The 23255-nt window shown below is 38.9% G+C and overlaps 1 protein-coding gene across 6 annotated transcripts in view; it reads left to right on the top strand.

Moving 5' to 3' along the window:
* The window catches only part of RNASE12 (ribonuclease A family member 12 (inactive)), a 54481-nt gene extending 51892 nt beyond the window's left edge, over window positions 1-2589 (top strand). For all 6 annotated transcript variants that reach the window (XM_069097719.1, XM_069097717.1, XM_069097720.1 and 3 more), the window contains 2 exons: window positions 796-899; window positions 1904-2589. In XM_069097719.1, the coding sequence (XP_068953820.1) occupies window positions 860-899; window positions 1904-2391 (528 nt within the window). In that variant the 5' untranslated portion in view covers window positions 796-859 and the 3' untranslated portion in view covers window positions 2392-2589. The remainder of the gene's footprint in view (window positions 1-795; window positions 900-1903) is intronic.
* The last annotated feature ends 20666 nt before the right edge of the window (window positions 2590-23255 follow it).

Below are 23255 nucleotides of genomic sequence, written 5' to 3'. Positions count from 1 at the left end.
GAGAGAGAGAGAGAGAGAGAGAGAGAGAGAGAGAGAGAGAGGAAGAGGGAAGGAAGGAAAGAAAAAGGAAGGAAGAAAGAAAGAAGGAAGGAATAAGGAAAGAGAAAGAAAGAAAGAAAGAAAGAAAGAAAGAAAGAAAGAAAGAAAGAAAGAAAGAAAGAAGGGAGGGAGGGAGGGAGGGAGGGAGGGAGGAAGGAAGGAAGGAAGGAAGGAAGGAAGGAAGGAACCTAGTCAGCAAACCTTAAGTTAAGTGGAAAGCTTCTGGCCATCAAAATTTACCTTTGTTTGGAGAGAAGGAGAGGGAGTGGGAGAGGACAAGCTGTTACCTGACTATCTGGGTCCCCCTTCGGGCAGCTCATTTTTTTTTCTAATTAAAGGGACCATCCCTTGACTCACTTCTTAAAGAGATTTCTACATATGTAAAATAGGAATGATTATACTACCTATCTCACAGGGTTGTTGTGAGGAATGCTCTTTGCAAACTTAACTATATAAATGTTATGTAAATGTGTTATTAATAGCCTACGTATGATATCCAGTCTTGTCATACAATATCAGTCTTTTCTACTGAATTTTCCATAAGTTTATTTACTCAGATATTTCTTCAGTCTCCCCTCATTAAATAACCCAGATATCCAAACTTGCTATGATTTCTCTCCTCTGTTTAATAATGATCGACTCATGATATCCTAACTCCACCTTTCCTCTGTTAACTCTCCCTTACCCTCCAATGATATCCTAACACATGCCTCATCCAGGTCCCTCCCTTTCTCTCTGGTCTCCCAAACCTAACAGGGCTCTCTGTCATCCATTTCTGGAGAACTAAGAAACAGGGGGAGCTTCTCAGATCCATGACCAAATGGACCTGCTGTCTTCGAGAGACACAGCAAATAAAATAGGTAAGGAGAAATAACCATGGCCCAGGGCATGAGGGGACCCAGATACCGGGGGAATGGGGAGGGGAGAAAAAGAGAGAGAGAGAGAGAGAGAAAGAGAGAGAGAGAGAAAGAGAGAGAGAGAGAGAGAGAGAGAGAGAGAGAGAGAGAGAGAGAGAGAGAGAGAGAGAGACATTGCAAAATGAAAGGGATGTATATTGCATACAAGGAAATTATTAATGATCAGAATACATAGGAAGGGAAAATAGTGACCGAAAGAGGTTTTTGTGGCTCACGGGAAGGAGCAGTTCATCAGCTGAAAGTCTGGAGATCTAGTAATGGTCCTGACTCCGACATTAACTTGCTGTGGGATTCTGGGCATAGTTTTCCCTCTCTCTACTTCACTTATCTCATCTGCAAATATGAGGAAGTTTGTAGTTGACCTCATTTTTTTTTTCCAGCTTTAACATTCTGTGGGAAAAGTATTAAACAAGTATCCACTCTATGCCCAGAAAAATTCTAGGTGCTCCGAGAAAGTTTAAAAGCCAATCCCTGAAGTCAGTTAGGGGTATTTTAGTCTAATCAAGGAGACAAGAGATATGAGAGAATTATTGTCATGTTTTGTTTAGTCATTTCAGTCATGTCCAACTCTTTGTGACCCCACCTGGGTTTTTCTTGGCAAAGATATTCGAGTGGTTTACCATTTCCTTCTCCAGCTCATTTTCCAGAGGAGGAAATTGACTTGCCCAGGGTCACATACTACTAAATGACTGAGGCTGGATCTGAACTCAGATCTTCCTGATTTCCAGGCCCAATGCTAATGAGCCTAAGCACAGCAGGACTGTAAAAAAGAAAAAGACCAATGTGGTCAGGAAAAGTTCATGTGTGACCTTGAAGTATAGAGAGAATTTAGATTAGCACTTGGGAGGGAGGGAGGATGTTCTAGGTCTTTCAAGATCATGAGAAAGAAATGGAGTCAAAAGTCTCTAGTTTTCCTCTGTCTTCTTCTACCTCTCCTTTTCCCACAGGAGAGAAAGCAAGAAGTGTGCATGGGATCTTCCCCCTGCTACTACTGTTGGTGCTCACTTTCCTGCTGATGCTGGGTCTGAGCAGAGGTCTGGATGATGACCTTCCAAATGAAAATACTTTTGAGGAGGAGCACATAGACTACCCTAAGTCTAACCGCTTGCCCAGGTACTGTAATTCCATGATGCTGTTGAGAAGAATCCGGGGTCCCAATGACACCTGCAAACGGAAGCACACATTCATCCATGAGAAGCTCAGCAACCTTGTTAGCATCTGCACTAACTTTACAACCCTTACTACATGCAAGTACCCCTCAAGGATGGACTGCCACCAAAGCCAGATGAAGCTCCAATTGACAGATTGTAGACTCATTGAAGGAACAAAATTCCCAGGATGCAAATACAATTCTCAGCCCAAATTCAACTCTATACTCTTCAGCTGTGATGAATTAGGGCCTGTATACTTGTATGGAATTGTGGAGGATTCTTAGACCAGCTCCTTTGCTTGGGATTTCTTGTCTTCCATCTCTATCCTTACTGGGCCCTAGAATGACCAAGGTGGGACTGAGGGGAGGGAGGGGCGTGAAGGTGATCTCTTGAGTGAAATAGTTGGGGCCCAGTGATGATCCTTGCAGAACCTGTACTTTTCTATTTGTTTTTTTTTTCCCTCAATAAAATAATTTACTGCACTGAGTGGTGATCTGTGAGTGTGTTTAGGGATGCTAGAGGAAAGCAGGCTTTACCTGTAGTTATATAAAATGAATACTATGTGTTGCGTGGGTAGAATGGATGGTTACCTATGTGTTATCAGGGGTACCTGGGAAGGGCTCCAGAGCTCTTTGAGATGTTATTTGAAATTCTACTGTTAACAACTTTATTCTTTGGGCTCATCTTTGCTTGCTATTAAATGAAAATAACATTGGATAAAGTAAGCCTTAATTAAACCTTACTAATCATTTGTTATAAGTGAATTTATGGGATCTAAGTTTAGATTGAGATTGGGTTGTCACAACTAAGAGGGAGTGAACTAGAGACAGCATGAGGACGCTGGGCACCTAAGCAGAAAATTGGAGGTGGGGAGTATACTTAGAAAGGAGAAAGAAGGAAGAAAGGCTTCTTTTCCCCTCCCAGCCTTGTTCCTGACTTTTCTCTGGACTTCAAAAGGTTGCCTTTTCTACTGTTAGCTCATTCTAGAACTTCCCTAAACATCTGAATCAGGCTACCACTGCCCATCCACCCACTCACCAAGAATTATTCCTAAGCAAGACACACATACTCCGCTTCTCCCACTGATGAGGTCCTCCGCAAGCCTCCATTTATGTGAGGGTCTGCTTTCATTCTGCTCCGGACTTTCTTTGCATTCTAAAACCATGATCTACTTCACTGCCCCTCATTCTCCACCCCCTCCATTCTTGGTACCTTTATTCCTTCACATATATACCCTTTTCAGCTCCCTTTTGTATCCAGTCTTCCCCCATTAGCATGTAAGCTCCTTGGGGGCAGGGTCTTACTTTTTTCTTGTAATATGTATACCCAGGGGGCGGCTAGGTGGCACAGTGAGGTGGCGGATGACTCTGGAGGAGAGACTGAGGCTGATGACTTTGCACAGCCCTGCCTCACTTAAATCTAATTCATTTGCAAGTCAAAACACCACCCTCCTGTTGTCATTGGTCCTCTTCAAGAATAAAGGGCAAACTACATTATAGTGTGCTAGACAGTAAAACCTGGGTTTAAACCATTTGACTTTTCTCAGGCTCAGTTTCCTCATGGGTAAAAGTCAAACCATCAAGCTTTTATTAAGCACTTACTATGTAATGATAAGTGCAGAGGGAACTAAGAAGGGCAAAAACAGATCCCACTCTCAAGGAGATCACAATCTAATGGGTAAGACAACATGCAAATAATTATTTACAAATAAGATATACCCAGAATAAACTGGAGATAATTATAGAGGCAAAATAAAATAAAGGCAAAAACAGATACTTCCATCAAGAAGCTCACAATCTTAATGGAGGAAGAGAACAGCAAACAACAATTTAGAAGTAAGACAGTACAGAAAAAATTGGAGATAATCAAAGAGGAAAGGTATTGGTATTAAGTGCAATCAGGAAAGGTTTCTTGAAGAAGGTGAGATTTCAGTTGAAACTTGAAGGAAACCAAGAAAGCCAGGAGAAGGAAGACAAGAATATCAGGCATGGGGGACAGCCAGTGAAAATGAACTGAGTCAGGAGATGGAGTGTATTGTGTGAGCAACAGCAAGGAGACCAGTGTCATTAGATCTCAGAATATGTGGAGGGTAGTAAGGTATAAGAAGGGAGATAGATGGTTAATTTGCCACAGAAATGATATGGTTTGAGGGGTTCAGGCCCCCCCTCAAGGACTGGAGTACCAGGCAGTGTAATCTGGAATGAATTCACAGACTCAGAAGCATTCTTTCAGTCAAGGTGGCAAAGATTTATTTTAGCCCCAATATGGCAGGCAGAGCTCCTTAAGGAATTTGCAACTTAATAGGAATTAAGTTAAAGCTTATATAGGAAAAATAGTGAATTATGTGGCAGATATGCTATTTAAGTGATAACTTACAACCTTGGTCACTGGTGCCATTCACTATTGGACATCAGGGAAAGGGGCTTCTCAGGGGTGTATTTTTGGTCTGTTATGTCTGTAGCAAGATAGTTTTGAGAGTTGATGTCTATATCTTGACCTCTGGATTGTATATGATAACTTTGAGAATCAATACATGATAATTCTGTGGTTACAAGATAATCCTGTTTTTACAAGAGAATTTTTTTCAGAGGTCAGTTTGTTCTTGTGATGGGGAAAGATAGTTTGTTTTACTGGGTCCACTCATGAATCATTGCTAGGCATAGTATCCTTGGACTGGGGAGAAAACTGACAGGAATAGTATTTTGAAGCTAGGGAGAAATGTGATTTTGAAACTGGGGTCCAAGCACAAGTACCCAAGCACCCCATCAGATCCATATTTTATTTTAATCAGTTTGATATGATTCCATTGGGCTAGTGATTATAAATTCTGCATATTCAACCCTAAAGCTATGAACTGCAGATTGTAAATTCATTAGCTTAATCATAGGAAGTGAACTAGAGAATCTTCACTCTTGTTTTTCCTTGTTAGGATGAAGGTGCAGCATAGCAGAGGTGATTCAATGACATGGAAAGTCCCCCATCTATTTAGTTGCCCCTCCATCCCTCATCAACCCTCTATCACCCAACATGGGGAGATGGCCATGAGCATTTGGCAAATGAGTGACCTTGGTTGCTGGCCTATGGCCTGCTTTTTTACTTGCCAATCAGCCCATGTAGATGTTTTGATATCTGTTTAACAGCCCAGGCCCATGAGTCTGTTCATTGGTTTAGTAGGACCTCTTGAAAGGTCAAGATATGTCTGTCAAGGTCTGCTCATCAACCCATTTGTCAGCCAATGAGAATCTATATGACCTTCCCTAGAAGGTCAAGGGCAAAGTCTATCAACCAATGAGATTCTGTTTTTTTAGTTTGCTTCATCTACATTGTCTGGGTATCAAGAACTACAAAACTGAGGCCCTGGAGGAAGGGAACATCTCAAATCAGGAGAAAGATCTGATGTCTGTTTCATTGGAGGGGGGCCATGGACCCTGTAATAAAGTGTCATTGGCTCAGAACTCTGCATTAGTTTATTTTATTGTAGGTTGGACAATTTTGGACCTCACAGAAGACTGGAAAAGTAGGAAGGGACCAGGTTGTGAAGAGTTTTAAAAGTCAAATAGGGTTTGATATTTGATCCTGGAGAAAATAGGGAGTCTTTTGAGAGAAGGGGGTATATGTGAGAGATGTTGTGAAGACAGAATTGATGGGGCTTAGAAACAAAATGAATATAGGGAATGAGAGAGCAAGGAGTAGAGAATGACAGGTAGGTTTTCAAACCTGGGTGCCTGGGACAACACTGAAGCCCTCTATAGTAATAGGGGGAATAGGAAGAGGGGAGCAATAGCAGAGGTACAATAATGAGTTCAGTTTCAAATATATTGAGTTTAAGATGTCTATTTAGTTTGAGGTGTTCAATAGGTAGTTGGACATGGAAGACAAGATGTCTAGAGAGAAGTTAAGACTGTTTAAAGAGATCAGAGAATTTTCTGCCTAGAGATGATCATTGAATCCATGAGGGTTGATGAGATCACTAAGCAAAGGAGTATCGAAGAAGAGAAGAAGACACAAGACAGAACTTTGATGGACCCTCATGATTAGCAGCATTTCCTGTATGAAAATTAAGCAAAGAAGACTGAGATGAGGTGGTCAGACAGGTAGGAAAAGAGAATTATCAGGAGAAAAGGACAACAGACTGTGTCAAAGGTTGAAGAGAGACCAAGAAGGAGAATAAAATGAGGATAATAATAGCACCTGCTTCACAAGGTTGTTGTCAGTATTGGAGGATAACATATGTAAAGTAACTTGCAAATCTTAGAGTGCTTTATAAAATCTAACTACTCTATGATGGAAAGAGGGAGAGAGAAAGAAGGAAGAGGAAGATGGTCAAATCAAAAATAATAACAACAAAGATGGTGATGATGATCTCATCAGCTCCCATGAATCTAATTACCATCTCTATTCTGATCTCAATAAATCTAGTCCATTTAATTACCACCTCTATTCATGAATCTAAATCTGATTCTCAAATTTACCTTTCAGCCCCAACCTCTCAATTAACATCAGATCTTGTATCTCCAAATGCCTTTCAGCTATCTCCAATTGGGTATCCAGTAGATAGCTTAAAATAAACACGTCCCAATTAGAACTCATTGACTTTCCCCCTAACTATCCCCCTCTTACTGTTAAGTCCTGAAAAAAATCAAAGTCAGGAGTTGAGGAATAAAGTGTCTTTAATTGAGATAACACTGTAGCAAACCTGCCACGTTAGAGATGTCCCCTGAGTGCAGAGCACAGTGGATTTCCCAGGGGGTCCATGAAGAGGTTCTCTTATACATTTAGAAGCAGGAGGGGAGGAGGTGGTTTGAGATAACAAAGCCACTCTTGACAATCTAAACAAGGACAACTCCATTTTGCCCTTCATGCCATCAATACTAACTAAAGGGAGAAGGATAAGTGTGGTTCAGTTTAACCTAGTTGACACTATCTTAAGCATAGGAATGGGTCCTGGAATTACTGAATGATTTTTAAGCAATGGGGGTTAAGTAACTTGCTCAAGGTTACACAGCCAGTTATTTCTGGGTGTGGTGCTGAGTTGTCTGAGCCCGGGATTTGATCTCCAGGTCGTCCCAACACTGGAGCCGGTGCTCTTACTCACTGAGCCACCTGGCCACCCCTGCTGAATGATTTCTTAATCCTTAGTGGGAGTTCACATTACATTTGGTGTTGAGAATTTTCTGTGCCTGTAGAGGGCAGCATTATTCTCCCAGTCCCTCAGGCTCACAACCTAGGCATTATCCTCAATGCTTTACCATGTCTCATATGTGAGCTATGGCCAAAACCCATCGATTTCACCACTTTAGCATCCTTCTTATACACCTCTTTCTGGCCTCTGACACTACCACCAGTCTAGTGCAGGCCTTCATTACCCCATGCCTGGACTATTCCATAGCCTCCTGATGGGTTTTCCTACCTCAGTTCTCTTCCCACTCCAGTTCATGTTTCTATCAAGCCACCAAGGTGATTTTCCTAAAGCACAGATGTCATTCCCCTATTCAATAAACTCCAGTGTCTCCCTATCACCTTTAGGATCAAATACAAAATGGTGTTGGTCATTCAAAGTCCTTCGAAACCTAGCTTCCTCCTACCTTTCTAGTCTTCTTACACCTTGCTCCCCTCCAGTGACAATGGCTTCCTGGCCATTCCACAAATAAGATGCTCCATCTCAGCTCCTGGCCATCTCTGGTTGTCCCCCATGCCGGGGACACTCTCCCTCTTCAACTCTGACTACCAGCTTCCCTGGCTTCCTTTAAGTCCCAGCTAAAATCCCACCTTTTATAGGAAGCCTTTTCCAACCCCTCTTAATTCTAGTGCGTTTCTTCTCTTATTTTCTACTGATCCTGTATATAGCTTGTTTGTATATCTTTGTTTGCATGTTGACTCCCCCTTTAGAGTGTTATCTCCTTGAGATCAAGCTATTTAAATTAGAACTATTCAAGGTAGTTTCTTGGTCTTGTACTTTTTTTGTATCTTCTAGGATGCCTAGCACAATGCCTTGCAGGTAGTAGATGCTTAGTACGTTCAATATTATTGACTTATTTTTCCTTGTTACCATCTTATCACCACTGTAAACTGATAAAAGAAAGACAATGAACATCTTTTTTTAATGTACCAAGGAAACTTAAGATGCCACTCAAGTGAAGACCTAGTACTTTGTCACACTAACAAGACCATCTGAACTTCTCTCTTCCCAAAATGAATGAGTTAGAATACTAATTTCTGGGATCAGTATTAATGTTCATACTGGGAATCTCATTCAAGTTTCTCTTATCTTAGTAGGCTTTAAAGGGAAAGCCCAGGAGTTCAGATTTTACCATAAAAGTAATAGGAAGCTATTAAAATTTCTTGGCCAGTAGAATGACATGGTCAGACCTGTGCTTGAGGATTATCAATTTGGCAGTTGTGTAGAAGATTGAATGGAGAGATGAGATTGAAAGCCAAAAGTCCAATCAGGATGTCCTTGCAAGAGTCTAGGTGATTTTACAATCTCTAACTTGAAAAAGAGCAGGGATCAAGTTAGGGATTATAAAATTCCAATAAAATAAATGTCAGTTATTATTATAATGTGTGGAAATTAGCTCTTTCCTCTACTTCACCACTTAAAAATGGATCCTAGCACTAGTATCCCATCAGTACTCCATCAGAACCAAAAAACATGATAAACTTGGGTAAAGGGAGAATTGTATATATGTACATGTACAAATATATGTGTATTTACATGTATGTGTATATGTATGAGAATGTGCATACCTATGCATATGTGTATTCAAATTGTCGATTGTGTATGGGTATTATTTGCCAAAGTGGGAAAAAAATACACAACTCTTGGTAGTTGTTGAATAATAACTACTTTCAACACTGTAGGGATAAAACTGTTCGTTAGAAAGTCGAGACCTCCAGAGGGAAGATATTTTGATACATTAATAGATCTGTGATTTTATCTCTGTGTGTACTCCTTTCTCTTATACAAATTCAGCCCCTTCCAAATCCTCTCATTTTTGTCTTTGTTGTCTATGCCTTTGCACAAATCCTCCATAGAAATATATTTCCTAAACCTTGGACCTAATCACAGGACCCTAGAAGGAGAGATGAAATTTCAGAGATCATCTAGTCCAATTACTTCATTTTTTAATGGAGAAAACTGATTCCTGTGGAGGTTAAGTGATTTGCCTAAGGTCACACAGATTAGTGGTAGGATTTGAACCCAGTTCCAGAATCAATATTCCTTCTGGGCTTTCCTTTGTTGTTCATTTGTTTTAAAGTATCTTAGCAACATTTAAAAGAATCACTGACTCTTCATCTACTGTTTCATTCTCACCACATGAATGTATAGATTTCTTCCAATAAATTATTGTAATAGTCATATGCAATGTTGGAACACCTTTATATTTTATACTTTGCTCAATTCCTCTCCATGTTATTCATTTCTTACATTTTTTTCAGCTCTTTTGTTGTAAATCAAAGAAGATGGAACATATATAGAGTAAGAAACACTCTCAAACTCTCTCTGGCTCACAGATGAAATTTAATAGAGGTGAAGATAAGGTCTAAATTGGGGGAGAAAATTCTTCATACTTATAGAATGAAAGAGATCTACACAGAGACCTAGGAGTTTGCAGAAACTTTATAATTGTTCAGTCATGTCTGACTATTTGTGACCCCATTGGCAATTTTCTTGGAAAAGATACTGGAGTTGTTTGCTTTTTCCTTCTCTAGCTTATTTTACAGATGAGGAAACTAACGTGAACGGGGTTAAGTGACTTGCCTAGGGTCACACAGCTAGGAAGTGTCTGAGGCCAGATTTTTAACTAGGGTTCTCCTGACTGCAGACCTAGTATTGTATCCACCGTGCCAACTAGCTGCTTGCAGAAACTACAAACACTATTTAAGTTACTAGCTTTAAAATATCTATACAACCTGACCCCAGCCTATCTTTTCAGACTCATAAGACATTATTCTCTTTCCATGCTTTGTGATCCTGCCAAATTGGCCTTCTTTTTGTTTCTCTTTTATGACACTTCATCTACCATCTAATGCTTTACATCAGCCATCTTCTATGCCTAGAGCATACTCATTAACCTCCTCCTTGTAGAATTCCTCACTTTCTTTAAGATGAAGCTCAGTCACCATCTTCTGTATGAGGTCTTTTCTGATTGCTCCAACTGCTAATGTTCTCCCTCATAAAGCACTTTGATGTATGTGCATATATATATTACATATATAAACACAATACATATGTATACACATGTATACACCCACATATATGTGATCATTGCTGTCACTTATTCTTTATGTTCAAAGTTTGTTTTCCTCCATGATATTTGGTTGGAGTTGCTGCCCCTTTTCCCTTTAAAAAAAAGTTTTATTTTATTTTAATGTATTTATTTATTTTAATTAATTAATTTTATTTTTAATTTATGGAATAAAACAAGCATTTAAAAGTGATTGCACATGAAACTACAAAACTATTATGTACAACTTGCTATTCTTTTAAAATATATACTAAAGTTATCCATGTAAATTTTTCCCTCTTCACCCTGCCCTTGAGATGGCTACCATTAGACACAAATAAATAAATATATGTATATATACATGTAAAATCATTCTATACATACTTCTATTTATCACTTCTTTCTCTGGATGCAGATAGTATCTTCCTCCATATGTCCTTTGTAGTTAATTTGGATATTTATAATACTCAAAATTACTTATTTGCTCCAAGTTGTTCTTACAGCAATATTCCTCTTACTGTATACAGCATTCTCTTGGTTTTGCTCATTCTGCTCTTCCTTATTTCATGAAATTCTCTCATGATTTTCTAAGATCATTGAGTACATCACTTCTTATAGTGCAGTAATCACAATTACATACTGCAACTTGTTCAGCCATTCCCTGATTGACGGGCATCCCTCCAATTTCCAATTCTTTGCCACCACAAAAAGAGCCACTATAAATATTTTAGAACATATAGATTCCTTTCCTTTTTCCTTAACAATCTTGGGAAATAGAACTGGTATTGGTATTGCTGGGTCAAAGAGTATAGTAGCCAATATAATAACTTTGGACCTGATTCCAGATTGCTCTCAAAAATGGTTGGATCACTTCATAATTCCATCAACAATGAATTAGTGTCCTAATTTTTCCATATCCTCTCCAACATTTGTCATCTTCCCCTTCAATCATTTTAGACAATCTAATAGGTGCAAAATGATATCTCAAGGTTGTTTTAATTTGCATTTCTCTAATCAATAATGATTTAGAGCATTGTTTCAAATGAATTGTTTTGATTTCTTCATAGGAAAACTGCTCGTTCGCATCCTTTGACAATTTATCAATTAAGGAATTACTTATATTCTTATAGATTTGACAAAGTTCTTCATATATCTGAGATATGAAATCTTAATGTAAGAAACTGTCTACAAATTCCCCTCCACCCCAATTTTCTGCTTTCTTTCTCATCTTGGCTCCATTTATTTGTACAAAACACTTTTAATTTAATATAAACAAAATTTTCCATTTTATACCTCACTGCTCTCTATTTCTTGTTTATACATAAATTATTCACCTGTCCATAAGTCTGATAAGTAATATGTTCCATATCTTTCAAATTTTCTTGTAATTTCTCTCTTTATATTTAGGTCAAATATCCATTTTGACCTTATCTTGGCAAATGGTGCAATATTTGTCTATTCTCAATTTCTTCCAGACAGTATTCCAGTTTTTCCAATAATTTTACCAAATAATGAAAGTTTACTTGACAAATACAAAGTTGATAATTAATGCCTTACAATATAGTTTAAGATCTGATACAGCTAAACTTTATTCCTTTATATTTTTTCATTATTTCCTTTGATATTCTTGACTCTTTGTTCTTCCAAATGGATTTTATTATTTTCTTTTCACTATGCACTTTCATATGTTATGAATGACAAGGTTCCAGAAACCATAAAGAAAAAGAATCACCATAATCTATATAAAGGGAAACAACAGTTGGTAGCAAAAAGAGTTTTGCATTAAGTATATAGTCCTCAGGATGCCACTAAGTTGCTATATAACTTTAAACAATTTGCATAGACCTTTGGGCCCCAGTTTTTTCTGCTCTCATGTGGAGGTTCAATCCTTATACCCCCTGCCTCTCAGAGCTATTTTAAAGATCAGTGCGATCAGGCATATAAATTTTTGAAAAGTACAACTTGTTATATTAATGAAAAGGATTAAGGAATATGAGCCCAGAACTCTTGGCTAAGTCACCAGGACTCAGATTCTCATGACCTGAGCTCTCTGATCAGTGCAGTTCATCTGATAAATTTTACTTGTATGTGATGCTCCTCTGCCTTCCCAAACAATGCCATGTAAATGGCCCTTTTGCTATTGGTCCATTGTGGTCCCTAAGCATATCTTCAATCAGATGAGGTCTAAGGGAAGAATTGTAAAATTAGAAGAATGTGGGAGTGCTAGAGACATTCTGAACTTTTGTCTATTAATTATTCATGTCCCTGAGAGCTCAAGATGTACCAACAGGTCATTAATTTGGAACATATGCTAATCTCTATCCCCCACTCATCCTAGACATTTGGGCTCCATTCATTTCAGAATATTTGATCAGAAGTATGGGATTAACTAAATTAAATTTTTTTTTCTAAGAATGGAAGGTAAAACATATCTAACTTGATCCTAACTCCCCTTAGCCTCTCTTGTATACCTCATATCTTTGTTCCTTCTATTCCTAAATTCTCCTTCCTGTGTCCTTTGCCCGCATTTTTGCCTCCTTAAATCATCCTTTTCCAGACTCTCCTAATAGCTATGTAGGTATGGGCAATATTTACTTCTTAGAATCTCCTTTACAAGTGCTATGAATCCAAGCCAGGATTTCTATAGGGTCAGATGAATCAAAAACTCTGAATTGAAAGGATCTTCATAGGTTATATAATCCAATGCCTTACCCAATTCCAGAATCTTTTAAAAAAACATCTCTGATGGGTCATCTATCATCCACCCTCTACTTGAAAACCTTTAGTAATGAGACATTCACTATCTCACAAAACTCTCTTGAATTCCTTGTTGGAAAGGTATTTCTTAAATTCAGCCAAAAGTTACAATCATGGGGTTACAGAGGGATCTCATAGATCATTAAGCAAAATTATCCTCTTATTCCAAAGCAAAAATCCTGACCACTCTCTATCTTACAAGGGATCATCCAAACTCCACCTGAAGACCCCCAACAAAAAGGAACTCAATACTTCCTAAAGCAACTCATAACATTTTTAGACAGCTAAAGTCAGGTGCTGGGGTACAAGTACAAGAAACACTCACTACTCTTAGTGAGATTATACTCTAAATGGGAGGAGACAAGGATATACACATACATGCAACATATATAAATGTACACATTATTAATATAAATTTAATTGTATATATACACAAAGTGGTTATAATAAATCCATTCAGACATCTTGAACCAGATATCCAATAGATACTCAGTGTGTCCAAAATTGAACCCATTATCTTTTCCCCTAAACCTTTCCCTCTTTCGAACTTAAAAGGAAAGAAGGAAGGAAACCAGCATCTATTCTGTCAGGCACTGTGCTAAGAATTTTATGAATATCATCTCATTTGATTTTTACAACAACCTGGGAGTTAGATGGTATTATTATTATTCAAAGTTTATCCCATTTTACAGTTGAGAAGACTGAGGCATACCCAGTGTTATATAATTAGATTCCTTAAACTAAACTTGAACTCAGGCTTTCCTGACACCAGGCCCAGTGCTCCATACACAATGTCACCTAGATAGTTCAATTTCCCTATTACTGTCAAGGATACCACCATCCTCCCAAATCCCTCAGGGTCATAACCTGAATGACATCCTTAGTTGCTCACTATCTCTAACTACCCATATTCAATCTGTCACCAAGGCTTGTCAATTTCCCCTTTGCGATTATCTCTTCTGATATTGCCACCACCTGGGTGAAGACTTATCTCACGCCTAGTCTATTGTAATAGCCTGTTGGTTGGTCCACCTGCCACAAGTCTCTCCTAACTCCATCCACCCTCCATCCAGCTGATTTTTCTTATACCCAGGTTTGACCATGTCACCCCTCTATGAACGAACTCCAATGCCTCTCTGTCACCTCCAGAATAAAAACTTAATTCCTCTGTGGTGTCCAAAACCCTTCCTAACCTAGTGGTCCCTGTCCTTCCAGGATTCTTCTATACTCTTTGATCTAGTGACACTGGTCTTTTTGATGGTCCTCAAACAATATGCTCCATCTCTCTTCTCTGGGCATTTTCTCTGGCCTGTCCCCCAAGCCTGGAATGCTCTCCTTCTTCATCTCCACTTCCTAGCCTCCATGGAGTTCTCCAAGGCCCAGCTAAAATCCCACCTTTTAGAGGAAGCATTTTCCCATCCTTCTTAATTCTAGTGCCTCCCCTCTATTGGTTATTTCCTTTTTCTCCCATATACGCCCTGTTCGCACATAATCATTTGCATGTTCTCTTCCCCATTAGATTATGAGTTATTTGAGAGCAGAGACTATCGTTTGCCTTTCTTTGTATTCCTATTTCCTAACTCATTGCCTGGCATGTAGTTGGTGTCTAATCAATGACTGACTGCTTCACAATTGACTCCTACTCCATATAAACCTTACTCCCAACCTGTATTCTCATATATGGAACATCTGCTCCACTTGGATGGATCTACTCAGTTCCTCAAATATTTCATGCTAATTCATAGGCCCACATAATCAAAGAACAGGCCTGGAAGCAGAGGAAGGGGGGAAGGGAACAAGCACTTATGAAATGCCTACTACATGCCAGGCGCCATACGAAGCAATTTACAAATATTATATCATAGAAACTAAACTAACATGGGACAAGTGGGGCTTTGTTCTAGGGCACCAGTATCCCGACCAATGTATCCCAGAATAAGAAGCAAACACAGAAAAATCCTCACATCAAACATTTCTATTAGAAGCCTAATTTTCAAAATGTATAAGGAACTGAACCAATTTACAAGAAAAGAACTATTTTTCATTAGCCAAGCTGTCAAAAGGTTTGAATAGACACTTCTAGAAAGAAGAAACATAAATTATCAAAACAACCACATATAATACTTAAAATCAATAATAATTAGAGAAGTGAAAATTTTTAAATTTGAATGTGTTGAATAAAATTCATCAAATAGATAAAGATAACACAAGACAACAAAGTTCAATACAAAGAATGCTGTGGTAGTATGGACATGCTATACATTTTATTGTGAAGCTATGAATTGGTCTAATCTTAAGAGTTACAAAAACTTGGATAACTTTTTTACTTGGCAATCCTGCTCCTGGAACTCTACCCTTGGGAGGTTATTGGCAGCTTGCAAACAAAATTATCTACACAAACATTTTCGCAGAAGCACCAGTTGTCATCACACGCACACACACACATTCATGTGCACACATGCACACACATACAAAAACTAGAAATAAACTACTTGTCCAATGATTGGGGAATGAATGAATTAGAGTATGTAAATTCAATAGTTATTTTGCCATTAGAAATAATTATGAAAAATTCAAAGAAATATTACAATATTTAGATGAAATGATAGAAGTGAAGAAAGCAGAACTGGCAGAGGAATATATACACTGATTACTGTTATCTCTGTAATCAAGGACAACAAAAAAAGTAACACTTCATGTTAAACATTCATAAAACAAGGATCATAAAATTAGGAAGGATGAGATGGTTAATTCTTTGTTGAAGTCACACTTCCCATACTTTTGGTCATTTAGAATATTGATCTATTTTATTTTGTTTGGTCACTATTCTTCCTTTCTTATAAAGTTCATATGTAAATGAGTTATGTATAATGCATGCATCCAGAAATGTCACATGGTGGTCAGAAGAAGCAATGCAAAGACTCTCAAGATCTTTCTGAAGAACTTTGGAATTGATTGTGTGACATGGGAGACAGAGGCACAGGACTGCCCAGCATAGCATGCCCTCATCAGAGAAGATTTTGTGCTCTATGAGCAGGGCAGAATTGAAGCAGCTCAAAAGAAACATGAAATGTGCAAATTAAGAGAATCCATCCCAAATATTCACATAGAGTATTTGTACCTGACCTGTGGTAGAACATTCCAAGCTCATATTGGTCTGATCAGCCACAGTCGGACACACTGAAATTTGACTCTAACATGGTGATGTTATTTGGGTTCTCTTTAAGAGCGAAGGACCACCAACAAATAGATATATAAACATAGTGTATATATAAATTATATTTTCAATTACCTGCATTTGACCAAAACAGCAAAGGAGAAGCTTATGAAAGCCCAGCATATCCTAACAGGGGGATATCGAATGCAACTATATATGTACAAGACATATGCAAGGCAAATTATAGATAATCACAGAAAGAAGGCACTAGTATAAAGGAATACTGGGAAAAACAAATTGCAGAAGGTAAGATTTGAGCTGCAACTTGGAGGAGGCCAGAGAATTCAGGAGGTGGAAATGATTAAGAGAGCATTCTAGGCGGGGGAGGGGGAGGCGGAGGCAATGGGAGAGAGGATGCTGTTTTTCAGGGGCAGGAATAAGAAGTACATGGAGAATAATGAAATATAAGAAGAGTGGAAAGGTAAGAAGAGGCCAGGTTGTGGAAGGCTTTTAAAAGTTAAACAGAAGATTTTATATTTGATCCTGAAAATAATATGGATTCACAGCAGGGGAGTGATGTGGTCACACTTGCACTTTAGAAAAATCACTTTGGTAGCTGAATGACTTTCATCTTTGTCCTGCACTGTGCAAATGACATCCTGAAGGTCCTTCTGAAGAAAGCCAAGCTAGAGCTGGGCCTCATTATCCTGTTGGCTGTAGTCTCCTCCAAAAAGACAGATAGCTATATTAATAGATAAAGCATTTATTGAGGTGTTACTGTGTGTAGCACTGTGCTAAGTGCTAGCGGTAGAAATAAAAACTCTTGCCTTCAAGGAGTTTACATTCTAAGGGAGAAAGACAACATATTAAGCAGATCAAGACAGCAAGGGGTTGGGTGAAGGTATTTGTAGCATAATGGTTTGGAGCTGGTGTCAGGGAAGGGAGATGGAGGTCCAGTTCCAGGCCAGGTAAGAGAAAGGTCACTTCTCAGGGCACAAAGACAAAGCAGCCCACTATCATCCTTCTAGACACAGCTCATTAGTCATTCGAGTGTCTGTTTAAGACAACCTCCCTCTCCCCACACACATATACATAGATATGTATATGTTCATTCATATGTGTATATACATATCTATGTATATGTATGTATGTATTATGTATGTGTATATGCTTTTCCCTTTCATGGCAAGGCCTTCAACTCTAGGGGAAAATAGAGGCCCACCACAGAGGGCAGGAGTGTTTCCCTGACCATTTATGGTTAGGTTAGGTATTTTGAATTTGTAATCAGGAGAAATAAAGCCTGTCCACTATTCAAAATAATGTTAGCTTGGATGCTGGCGTGGGAGCTGAGAACCTCTTAAATCTCCTCAGTAGAGAGATATAGATTATTTATATTATGATGTCCTCAAGGGAAATCATACGTGGAGAGAAAATTACATAAATTCAGATGTTCCTAGGAGAAAGCCTAGGTTCAGGTACCAGGCAAAGAAAATGATTTTTGTGATGTTCCCAAGATTGAATTTGATCTATGGAAACTCAGAATTAGTTTTAGGATATAGTTCTGGGCCTTGTATTATGCTTTTGAAAGGTGATATGCCCTCTATTTAAAAAAAAATTGGTAAATAATAAAAATTGACAGCTTTGTATATGTTAATATCTTTTCTTTGGATTTGTCAATAGATGTTTAGAATCTGTTTGTTTTAAGGAGGAAAGATGTGTCATCCTTTATCCTCCCTCTATTTGACCTCATTTCTTTTATCTCCCTTCTCAATCCTCAAGCTCCTCCCCCTCCCACTGGGTTAATGTCAGCAGGCCCCATTGCTTCTCTCTGACACAGGACAGAATACTGCCATTCCACAGGCACTACAACACCTGGACTGTAAGGTGAGATGGCAATGGGGCAGAGGCAAGGATGGCATTTATTCTTCAGTAAATTGGTATCCATTTAGCTCTTTCTAGAAGGAAAATCTCATTAGAAAAATTAAAGAGAGAAACTAAGATTAAAGATAAGGTAATAGTAGAAAGGTATACTGGGGAAAAAATAACAGGGGAGGGAAATGGAAGGACAGAAATCTAAAAAGCAATTGAGCACATCTTATTTCAGGTCACTAAACAGAGGTTCTAGGAAAGCAGATAACTGGTGCTCAGTTTCATATAGCAACTACATAAAATACACAATGTCACCCTTAAGTTACAGGACAGTGGGCCTACGGAGGGTTCTTGTACTGCCTACATTGCATGAGTGATATCTGAGCAAACTTATTTGACTCAGACAAGCTCATTTGGGGTTTGCCTTCCAGAAGCATCCCAAGGCTTCTCTCAGTGTCACCATGGAGCCATGTTGCAGAGGCAGGGGAGTTAATGAAGAGGTATTGGACAAATTTCAACTGAAGTTGTTTTATTAGCTATAGATTGTGAGATTTTAAAATGTATCCTTCAACTTGATTCTAAACTTTTATGAGAAAGCATGTTAAAATGTTCTTGGTTATGTGCATGTTTCTATAAATTCCTTCAAATATTAGCAAATATTAATTGTGGGCTTGAGTCAACTATACCTGCTGGTCTACAGGGTAGAGGGTAGGACAAGGTTTACAATGGAGAAAAAGATAAAAGTCTTAAAGACCAAGAACCCAAGCAGACAGCCTTTGGAAGAGAAATCTCTCTCTTTTAAGTAGTTCAGATGGTAACCATTTTAAGGTGTTTGGGTGGTAAATATTAATTGCTAAAATTTGGGTGCTCAGGTGATAAAAATTAATTAATTGTACTTAGGCTACTGTAGGCCCTAAGTGACCCTGAGACAGCTAGGTCACCTACTGGATAGAGCCTGAGAGTAAGGAAGGCCTGAGTTTGAATCCTGACTCAGTCACTTACTAGGTATCTGACTCTTGGCAAGTCACTTAAACTTTCTCATCCACAATTTCTTCATCCATAAAATGGCAACAATAATAGCACCTGCCTTCTAGGGTTGTTATGAGTAAAAATTAAATGAGATAATATATGCAAAATACTTTCTAAACCTTAAATAATTATATAAATATTAGCTGTTGTTACTAATGGGTTAGCTACCTTCAGGAATGCAGTCCTCCCATGGTATCATTAATACGCAGACATGACCCTGTATGTTTTCTCTCCCTTCCAACAGGAGAGATGATCCTGACTCTTCTGGGAATCCAGATGCTGCTGCTCTTGCTCCATCAGGGGCTAGCAGGAGAGTCCCTCTTGATAGCTAAGGAGCTCCTAGCACAGCAGCCTGAACAGCATGTCAACAGCAGAGTGCCAAGGTCAGTCAGTTTGTCCTACAGGAGAAAGAAGTTCATGGAAAAGTTTGTTGATGAACTAATGATTCCTCTGACTCCAGATGTATACTGTAATATCTTGGTTAGGAGCAGAAATATCATGGTTTCTTCAAACCCATGCAAGAAAGAACACTATTTCATCCATAGCTCCTGGAATAATATACAAAATGTGTGTAAAAATAAAAAATTTCCATGCAAGAATCTCATGGATAGCTGTTACCAGAGCACAAGATATATGGATATGACAGTTTGTCAGCTACTTGATGGTGATCTGTTCCCTTATTGTGAATACACATCTGTTAAAAAAAGGAAAAAGATGGTCATCTCCTGCAAGAAGTTGAAAGATTCTACTACCCTTTACCCAGATTCTGTAGAAGCCGTTGTTGACTAAGTAAAGGGGATGAATTGTCCAGTTCAGTAGGCTGAAAGCACTGGGCTCTACTTTCATCTCATCCAACCCCATAGATTATCCTCAGACGTGGTAAGGGTGGGTAGAATATCAGAGTTATGGATCCCATCAAAGATGATGTTTTGTGAAGGAAACTGAAATTACAAGTCCCACTCCATCCATTTCCATCATTCTGTGAGCAGCAGAAGCTGGTCCTAGGTTGGGAGGAACTCCCCAACCTGGGAGATGGTTTGATAGAGTATCTGATTGTATGGAGATGGTGGGCAACCATGAGAGGAAGAGGGACTTTCCTCCTTAATTTGTATTCCAGTGGTTTGCTGAACTGAGTGATTTAGCTGAAAACAATAAAGTGCATTACTCTATACAAATTTTTTGTCTTTTTTTTTTTTTTGCTTTTTGGTGGGGGGAAGGCAGGGTAATTGGGGTTGTGACTTGCCCAAGGTCACATGGCTAGTTTTGTGTTAAGTGTCTGAGGCCAGATTTTTTTGTGTGTGTCTTTTTTAAAAAAATAAAAACTGTCATTTATAAAGCCCTTACCATGTTTGAGGCACTTTACAAATATCAACTCATTAGATTCTTACTGTAATATGAAAAGGAGGTGCCATTTTTTCAAATGAGGAAACTGAGGCAGACAGAAGCTAAATGATTTGCCCAAGGTCACACTGTAAATATCTGAGGCTGTATTTGAATTCAGGTCTTCCTGACTCCAGATCTAGGTCACTATCTACTGCATGACCTACCTGCTTTTTTATGGAACTTTAGGTTTGGGGTGTGGAGTTTGAATTTAAATCCTTTGATTCTCTTTCTGTCTGTCTTTTTCTTCATGTGTGACAAAAGCAGGCACTACCCTGACAAAATAATCCCTAAGAAAGAATGTTCCCTGCAGCCTTTTCTTTTTTGGAGGGCAATTGGGGTTAAGTGACTTGCCCAAGGTCACACAGCTGGTTTTTGTGTTAAATGTCTGAAGTCAGCTTTGAACTCAGGTCCTTCTGACTCCAGGACCAGTTCTGTATTCACTGCACCACCTAGCTGCCCCTCCTTGCAGCCTTTGCCTGGGTTAATTTTCTAATGTTACCACTGTAAAAGGGAGAGATTTCTTATAAAAATTCTATTCCCCTGGAGTAATGAATTTCTCTTTTTTTTTTTCCTCCAGTAGAAACATTTCCTCACCCTCTTCCCTGTGGGTCAGCATATATAGTCAATTCATATTTATTATTGTTTAAGGAAATTTACAGATACATTCACACAGCCAAAGCAAATCATGGGGAATGTCTTTATCACTCAAATTGGCATGGATTTAAAGTATTAAACAGTTATTTTTCAGGCAGTCCCATTGTCATTTCCCCAGTTTCACTGAAACTGTACAAATCTCTTCAGAATTGCTTCTATCACCAGCCCCCTTAATACAAGCCCTCCTTCCAAAGCTCAAACTGTCTTATAACTATTAGAGTCATACATAGTAGCTACCACTGTGTTGAGTCAAAGGGAAAATGGGGAAAACCGTTGCATATATTTCGACCTAAAAAGGTATCTTTCATAGCATTACTCTAGGTAGCCGAAGTATGTTTTGGCCACTATGACCCAGGATCTGTCTCCTCCAGTTTCCCCTGATTTAGTGCGCTTTTCACTATTTATTCTTTTTGTGATAGATAAGTACCACTGAGTACTTATCACTGATAAGTACCCCACTGAGGTCTGAGCTCACCATCGATGATCAGTCTCTTCAAATGTTCTGAGGAGGAAGATATAGCAAGTCACTAAAGGCTGGAGTAATATGGTTTCCAAATTCTCTGTGTTATTGGGAATATTAAATGGTAGAGCCAGCACGCTGTGACCATCCATTGGGACTACCAGTAAATTATCTTCAAATCAGATTATTTTCAATAAGATTTCTAGATGGAGGGGGCTGACTAGGAGGAGATGAACAGAATTACGTAGACATAACCCAACACTCCTCTACTTACTGAGATGGTGCAATGAACCCACTACTAGAACTTTCAAAACATATTTAGTGCCGTGAAAGCAACCATGGCAGGCAGTGTGGGGGGTGAGTGCATATCATGATACCATTAAAGGTATATCCAACCACTCCTGGCTCATTCCCCTGCTTTTTGTGATCTACAAAGAACAGCAGCCTGACTCAATACCAGTGAATTAATTAATTAATCAACCACCAAGGAGAGTAGCATATAATTTGGCCACTAGGTGGTGATATCTTTTAGGTCATCAACCCAGGGGTGGGCTATGTCAGTTGATTACCAGTGACCAGGTTGCAGGCCTGGACTTTCCCAATAGTGTAGCCTTCCAAACCTACTCACCCTAACTATACTGTGGTCTACCCTTCACTACTTTCAGCTTGCTCTCTCTAGAGCCACCCACAATCTATGCAGATCTAAGGGAATCTAAGGGATTTGGAACTCGTTCAAAATTACCAATAAAAGATATCCTCTTCATCTCTACTGTGAGCCCCAACTTCCCAAGCTTGGGAAACTTCCCTTGATCACTCACACTCCCTCATTTGTATAATTCACCAATTTACTTTTTTTCCTTAATGGTCATATAATTTGTTGAACCAGTAAGCTAACTTAAAAAAAAAGATAGCAAAATATAAGTTTAAAGAGCTTTTGAATAGCAAGTGTAGGGTTATGATGTATGAGTATTGAGTCACTTTCTCATTCCCCCTGTAGGAGGTAGAATCCAGAAACTAATAAAGAGAAGTTTGGAACGTTTTAGTGCCTGCCAAAATTTTACTAATAACTACTCTAAGGAAACAAGAGAGGGGGGACACAATTGGAGATGGTACTTCTGAATGTCACCACAACTGTGATTCACAAAGTGCTCTTTTAACCAGTGTTAAATGTACTCTGGGAGGGGAACCCAGAGATAGAGAGGAGTGAGAAATATACTGGAGTTAAATCAAGAGCTATCAGTGAGGGGAAGGAAACCTTTGTGGTCTTTGAAAAGAGGAGACTGTAGGGAGTGACTGAGGAGGTAGAACAAAAGATTGAAAAGGAGAGAAAATGAAAGAGGCTTTACTTTGGAGGTGGGAAGGGGGTCCACTGATGATGCTTCTATAAATGGAGGGAGATGAAGACCTTACACTGGATGAGGCCTGGTGGGTTTGGTACCTGAAAAATTTACTTTTCTGGGGGTAAGGGGGGAGTTGGAACCATTGGAGGCAACTAGTAGTTGGAAGAGTGGGAGAACATGGACATAGGGAAGAGATTTCCAGGCAAATACATATAGAGAAAAATGAGAGAGAGAGAGAGAGAGAGAGAGAGAGAGAGAGAGAGAGAGAGAG

Source organism: Petaurus breviceps, unplaced genomic scaffold, assembly GCF_028583685.1.
Source record: "Petaurus breviceps papuanus isolate PSGF00001 unplaced genomic scaffold, PetGlider_PUasm1.0 37, whole genome shotgun sequence".
NCBI classification, from domain to species: Eukaryota; Metazoa; Chordata; class Mammalia; order Diprotodontia; family Petauridae; genus Petaurus; species Petaurus breviceps.
This window is presented reverse-complemented; position numbering and strand designations above follow the sequence as displayed.